This window comes from Ictalurus furcatus, chromosome 1, assembly GCF_023375685.1.
Source record: "Ictalurus furcatus strain D&B chromosome 1, Billie_1.0, whole genome shotgun sequence".
NCBI classification, from domain to species: Eukaryota; Metazoa; Chordata; class Actinopteri; order Siluriformes; family Ictaluridae; genus Ictalurus; species Ictalurus furcatus.
In genome coordinates this window covers 30095190-30102689 of record NC_071255.1, presented here as the reverse complement: position 1 = coordinate 30102689, position 7500 = coordinate 30095190, and the positions used below count along the sequence as shown (strand labels likewise).

Here is a 7500-nt window from a genome sequence, read left to right as displayed (position 1 = left end):
AAAAAAAAAAAGAAGAAGAAGAAGCAGTGAAATCAGCACTGGTTCCTCTAAAACTCAGAATAGAAAAGCAGTGCTGCTAAGTGAAGGTTTAGAAGCGTGAGTTCTATCCATTATACTGTAAAACTCACCTCTGACCTGGAAGCAAAGTGCTGAAGCTGTTTATGAACTGACTATTAGGTTATCTCTGAACTGACACTGACTAATGCGCACTACAGTTTGTTCATTAAACACAGTTCATTTTGTAGTTTTGTTAAAAGGTGCGATATTCAGGATTTTCTAAATTTAAGTTTGAAAGCATTTCATTGTTCCCATTCTGTTTATTGAGTGAGCCTGCAGTGAAAGACACGTTTATATTCTCTTTTACATGTATACCGCACATAACTGGTTAAAACTTCCTTCTAGTATCCAGTGAGTGCTCTGACCACACCTTGATGATGTGAAGAGTCATGGGGGAACTTGGGTTTGCATCTTGAGTAGGAAATAGGCCGATGGGAATTTCTAGCTCTGGTCTTTTAATCTTCAGTTATTTCATAACTCTATTTAAGAATAGAGATGGCTCGTGGCCACTTTTCTTTTCCGATACCTATACGGAAACTTTGAATATCGACCAATACTGATCCAATATTGTTTTTACCTTCTAAGCTTTAAAATGAATTATTTGAATAGATTAAATTTAATATGGCCATGTAACATAACCACACTCAAAGTGCTCAAACTCTTGACTACCCAGCAGGAAGAACTACATAGTTGTCAACATGGCTTATACGAAACCGCAGCTTTTTTATTTAAATTTTATTATTATTTTAAGTTTGATTACACAATTTAAAATAAAAGAACTGTAAGTCCAATATAATATTGCTAAATAGTTAGCTACTTCTTGTTATTATGGTAACTTGGTTACTGTTATTACAATATGATGTACTTCATGTGTTATATATTATAAAATATATAATATGCTTGTTATCTTACAATGCACTACAAGCAATTCTGTGATATTTCATGGTAGTTTTATTACAGAATTGCCAATATATGATTGGCCCGATAGTAAGTAATACTGGGCGTGGAATCAATGCTATTTCTATTTAATATAAACATAACTACAACAGTGCTGATTACAATAACGCCTCTCAGAAACACAGAAAATGTACAGTCTCTCATTTCCTTAGGCAAAAATCTTGCCATTTAGAAATTGTGCCAAATAGCCTACTAATGCGGCTGTGAATCAGGTGGTAGAGCGGGTTGTCCACTAATCGTTGGGTTGGCGGTTCGATTCCCGGCCCACGTGACTCTACATGCCGAAGTGTTCTTGGGCAAGACACTGAACCCTAAGTTGCTCCCGATGGCAAGTTAGCACCTTGCATGGCAGCTCTGCTACCATTGGTGTGTGAGTGAATGGGTGAATGAGACACAGTGTAAAGCGCTTTGGATAAAAGCGCTATATAAGTGCAGACCATTTAATGCATTATTACACTTTGTTGTGTAATAAATAATAATGTGTTGAAAAATAATAACGCAAACTCTAAATAACAAAACTATAAACCACATTAAGAGCAAAACTTGATAATAGCATTTCACCTTTAACATTATTCAGGTCCTTCCGGTTAGAAATTTAAACAGGTTTTTTTTTTTGTTTTTTTTTAACATTCATATTCTCATTTTCGGTAGAAAATGAATGAATTGACTAAATGAACTGCAGGAAGTTAGAAAAACAAAGTCTGTAAGTGTTGTTAAATCTGAATGAAATAGATATTTGTTTAACATGGCCTATTCACAGAAGCTTATGAGAACATTTGTCTTATTTATTATTATTAACATTATCAATCGAAGATCAGTTACTTGATTTATGTAGTTGTTAACTCATTTAACATTTTGTCTAACATTTTGTGTCAGTAAACAGTCCAATCTCTGTGGATCTGCATTATTACCGTAATGTACCTTGAATGTTCTGGAATCCTGGTTTGCTGAAGAAAATGGGGAATATGAGAAATGCTAGAATATTAGATATGTTCACCTGCATTTTCCATCAAGCCATAACCTCACATCCTACACATGCTGAATGTTAATGTTTCAGTCAGGGATGTGTTTCTGCACAGAGGCCTGTTTCATGAAGCAAGTTAAACAAATTCAGAGTTGTAGAGTAAGTTTTGAGTTGACAAAACCAAACAAATCCGACCCGAGTTAATTAAGGTTAACAGGTTTCATGACACTGGTTTTCAACTTTCTCAGTCAACCCAGGTTTTAACCCTGCATCAAGGTTTACTTAGCGTGCACGTGCACATAAAAGCCAGATGTTTGCAGCAAACAGCCAATAGCATTCAACATGGAAAAAGCAGGTGTGCATACTTCTGGTTGAAAAGCAAGAAATTATTATGCGGAAACATGAGGAGTTTAAGCCTACACTAACCACAGAAAGCAACACCGTTTCAGCAATTGCCGATTGTGTAAATGCCTAAGATTACTTTTACAGGCTCACAATGAGAATGTATGGATTGACAACGTATAACTCAAACATATTTCACGTCATTTCATTTAATATAAATGTACTATTTTTAAATTAAATATTAATAAAATATCAATTCGTGAAAATATATTAGGACAGGAATAATGCCACCGCATGACATGTATCACTCGCAAAGAACCACAACGTGACATACAGGTTGCGGTACAGTAAGAGTGGCTTCGGCATGTCAGATTTATTAAATTTATTTTTTTGCTGGTAAGAGATAAACTATACCATATCATAGCCCAAAATCCATATCTTTCGTACAGATGGTCATCAGGAAAAGCCAGAGCAAACTCTAAAGGGTCAACTTGCACACGTCAGATTTATATCACATTGCTTGCAGCTGATTGGTCCAAGTTGGGTTAGAGTTTTCTTACCCAGAATAAAATCTGCTCTTGAGCAGGTTAGCCGTGGAGCATAAGTTACCATGTAGATGAAACCCGCTACAAACCAATCCACCTTGTTGATACAAAAAACAAAACAGAGTTTGCTCAAACTAAACTCAAACTTACCGGGGTAGCCACCTTAACCGGCTTGGTGAAACAGGCGTCTGATGTGGTTGCCCTGTATGAGTGTGATTAGTTTATTTTTTCTGCGTATTTAAAGTCCTGAGTCCTTCAGCTATTGTCGTGCCTAGTTTTCCCCACTTGAGATCAATAAAGGGGGTTTTTTTTTGGTTGGTTGTTTGTTTTTTTTGTTTTTTTAAGTCTTGGTCCATCCATCCATCCATCCATGTATCATTATTATTTCTCCAAGATAACTTGTATGATTTGTATAGCTGCTGTATACTTACATTTTTCTTTTCCTCCACTTGTTTCAGATGGACCTTAAACTACTTTTTATATCAGCGTTGTTAGGAGTCATATCCTACAGCAGCGCCCAGCCAGGTAACTCTCTCACTTAATCTTAAATTAATAAAGTCTGGAGACTGAAGTTCTATTTCATGCAATTTTACTTTAATTCCGACACGATGATTAAACTGGAATTTATAATGATCTCTCCCAAACCATCTCTCTCTCTCTCTCTCTCTCTCTCTCTCTCTCTCTCTCTCTCTCTCTCTCTCTCTCTCTCTGTGTGTGTGTAAGAGTGCTTGCCTTTAAATGTCATTATCCAGATGAAATCCGAAGTATCATAACGTAATGGAAACACATCCCAGTCTCTCTCTAGCTCTAATTACTGAGGACCACAGAGTCCTGAATGAAAGGACGTGAGAGAGGCAGTGCTCAGTGCCAGAGAGTTTCTTTCCCTGCATGACAACAGTTGTTGAAACTCATCCACGCTGCTTTTATTTTCCGCAGAGGGGAACGAGTGCATCAAGGCTAACGCCGAGTCCTGCGGTGACTGCATCCAAGTAGGGGCCAAGTGTGGGTGGTGCACAGATACAGTAAGTACTGCTCACATGTTCGGTTTATCTGACTCATACATTTGTCACAGATGTTTGAAAACCGTTATGGGAAACAGAAATTCTTGCTTGGTAATGCACGAAGCATTGTTCATGAGTCACATAGACACACAAATCATCTCCACATCCTACTTGTTCCAGACAGTGAATAAATCAATGAACATATTGTGAAAAAATGGAGATTTTATAAACAGATGATCTCAGTGTCTGAATCGACTCTTCTTCCCAAGCCTGCTCCATTCTTCAGGTGTTTGGTGGTTGAACTGAATGTTCCAGTAGCACTCGAGATTTATGTGGTTTAAGGGCAGAATTGAGAACACCAAGCACAGTGACTTGTGCTCTCCATGTCTGCTACACTTAATGAAAAAAATGTGCTCTGAGCTGCAGGGCCGACTTGCCGCTGTACCAGACATAGTGACGCAGATTCTGAGCAGAAATATGAAGCCTGGCTATTGCACGTGTCAGAGCACAGAAGCTGTATATCTTACTAGAAGCTAGTACATACAGCTATATTCATTGTTACTATGAAGTAAAGTAGTATAGATTAGTTGGAGTACATTTCTTATTGTTTTTTTGGGATATTTAGTTAAGGTCCTTGTTAGCCTTTATTTATACAAACATAAACAGAAACCAATGCTTTATAGCTATATATGCTACAGAAATCCATCCATTTTCTGTATCGTTTATCCTACACGGGCTCACGGGGAGCCTGAAGCCTCTCTAAGGGAACTCGGAGCACAAGGCAGGGGACACCCTGGACAGGGTGCCAACCCATCGCAGCGCACAATCACACACATTCACACACTACGGACAGTTTGTAAATGCCAGTCAGCCTACAACGCATGTCTTTGGACTGGGGGAGGAAACCGGAGTACCCAGATGAAACCCCCAAAGCACGGGGAGAACATGCAAACTCGGCGCGAACAGGGCAGAGGTGGGAATCAAACCCCCAACCCTGGAGGTGCAAGGCGAATGTGTACTACTAAGCAGTATATTGGTCACATAGTAAATTTATACAATTTATATTTATATTGATTTCTGTAAAGCTGCTTTGTTACAATGTCCGTTGTTTAAAGCACTATACAAATAAAATTGAATTGAATTGAGACAGTACTCCATCACTAATTCTACAGTTGTGTCATTCGACAACATGTACTGTAAGAACAGAAACTAATTTGTCTCTCGAACATTAACTCTAACTATAAACCGTTAAAACGTGTGACGTGTCGTTCATTAAATACCTCGACCAGTAGGAGATTTTATATATCTGTATTCTACATGATACATAACTTGGGAGTAAACAAGTTTGTAGACTTGTTTACAAATGCTTGCCATGTATTTTGCATATCTTCTCTTTTTTCTCGCTTTTTCAGAGTGTGAGCCATTTTGTGCATAAATCAGAAGAGCTAGTATCGGTAAAATATTGTTGTCAGTTTATATTGCATTAATCATACCTTTTTGGACAGTAATTACATCGGTAGAATTTTTTTTAAAAAATTGTTTCCATTTTATGTCAGTGTTTTTAAGAACACTTTGATTTTAAGAACTTTATTCCAGGTACTGTATAGTTTTATTAATTACAACATACTGTATGTATTTCTAATCGGTGGCTCCATTTTCTTGCTTGGTTACGTTTCATTGCTCATTTTTTTTTATAGTTAATACCATTTTAATAAATAAGATAAAGCAGGATTGTGGAAATAAAGACAGATCCCTTTGACACAGATCAGTCTTTATTTCATTCCATGACGTATATAAACTATATTTACAGGTTTCATGTGTGAGGTTTTTTTTATGTATTAATATGACAACTTGCTAATTTAAAGGTCAGTGTATTTATTCATTTTTTAAAATTCAGTGTCTTTAGTGATTTTGAAAAATTCAAAATTGGATGATTCAGTAAAAATCAGTGCATTATCATTGCTGCTGTTGTATCAAATTATTGGACATAATGTGTCTTTTTTGCATTTGAAGGCTTTTGTTTTTTCAGAAAATGATTACCTTGTAGAAATTGTACGCTATCGTTCCACTTTTACTTCTCTGTTGAAAGTGTGACAAATAAAGTGGGAAATTGGGATTTAGAGTATTTTCTAACACAAAATGTCACAACAAAAATTCCAAGGCAGTCTCTGTGTCAAACTTTTAAGAATATTACTGATTGATTTATTAATCGATTCATTGACTCTGATTCTTTGATTCACTCTCAGTGTAGATTACACTTGTTTACTTACAATTCTCGCCTTTCAGGAGTTCCTGAAGCAGGGCGAACCCACGTCGGCACGCTGTGACGAGCTCGAGTCCTTAAAGAAGAGAGGATGTTCGGTGCTCAAAATTGAAAACCCTCAAGGGAGCCTGAAAATCCTCAAGGACAAACCCGTGACCAACCGCAAGAAAGGAGGCGAGAAACTCAAACCTGAGGACATCACACAGATCCAGCCCCAGAAACTTGCGGTCAGCCTGAGATCCGGTGTGTGTTTCAACTCTAATCCAGATTTCATTATGTAAATCTGTAATTCTGTGATTAAAGCTCATACATATAATACAGTACAGTGTGAATGGTTGTGCTTGTGGCTGAATATGAATATGTTTCTCTTTGTGTAGGAGAACCACAAACAATTGATCTAAAGTTTAAAAGGGCAGAGGACTATCCTATTGACCTGTACTACCTTATGGACCTGTCCTACTCCATGAAAGACGATCTGGAAAATGTCAAAAACCTGGGCACCAGCCTGATGCTGGAGATGTCGAAGATCACATCAGACTTCAGAATTGGTGTGTTTTGAAGTTTGAGTATTGTTGCTTTTAAATAATTTTTCATATTTACTTTTGGTGAAAATGATCATTGAACTTAAAGGTGACATTAATTTAGATTTTTATAATATTTGGTGATTTTTTTTTATTTATTTATTTTAGAAATATATATAAGCAAAATATATTTCTTTAAAAAAAACAACAAAAAAAAAACAACTAACTCTTGTCTATATGGTACCACAGATCAACATGAGAGCCAACAGTAAATGAAAAGCTGTTTTTGTTTGCATTTTTGGCAGGTGAAAACAATTAAATAAATTATAAAGATATATGTTTTTCCATTTCCAGACATCAATGAAAAGATCTCGTGCCGGGGTCAGAATACAGGCAGACAAATTAATCAAAAACAAATCCTCATTTATATTCAAAGCAGTACACATGTCTAGACCAGAAAATATCCAGAAATGCATTTGGAGAAACATCAGGAGGGAAAAAAAAACATGAGTGCTTCAGTATGAATCACTTTACAAACATATGAAGCAAAAAATATTTATGAAACAAGCTACAACAAGGAACTAATGTGAATGTGAACAGTAACCAGGGGAGAGTTCAGAGCAAAGCTGGAGCAGCAGGAAAACAGAAAGAAAGAGGAGGCCCTTTTGACATTTAACACATTTGCTTTTAAATTACAGCAAAGAGGCTTAGGATGGGAAAAAAATATTGATCTTGCAATAAAAATGAATCTAAGTACCTTGTGGGTGGTATGGTCTGTAATATATAGTCTCTATCTAACTGTTAGCATATAATAGAAATGTATAGGGCTCGTATTTTTAACAAAAGCACT

General features: G+C 36.5%; 1 protein-coding gene across 1 annotated transcript in view; it reads left to right on the top strand.

The window, feature by feature from the left end:
• itgb1a (integrin, beta 1a) overlaps positions 1–7500 on the top strand; it is a 48465-nt gene that overhangs the window by 24878 nt on the left and 16087 nt on the right. Inside the window, exons 2-5 of the mRNA XM_053635899.1 lie at positions 3324–3390; positions 3802–3887; positions 6153–6372; positions 6507–6677. Coding sequence (XP_053491874.1) covers positions 3324–3390; positions 3802–3887; positions 6153–6372; positions 6507–6677 — 544 coding nt within the window. The remainder of the gene's footprint in view (positions 1–3323; positions 3391–3801; positions 3888–6152; positions 6373–6506; positions 6678–7500) is intronic.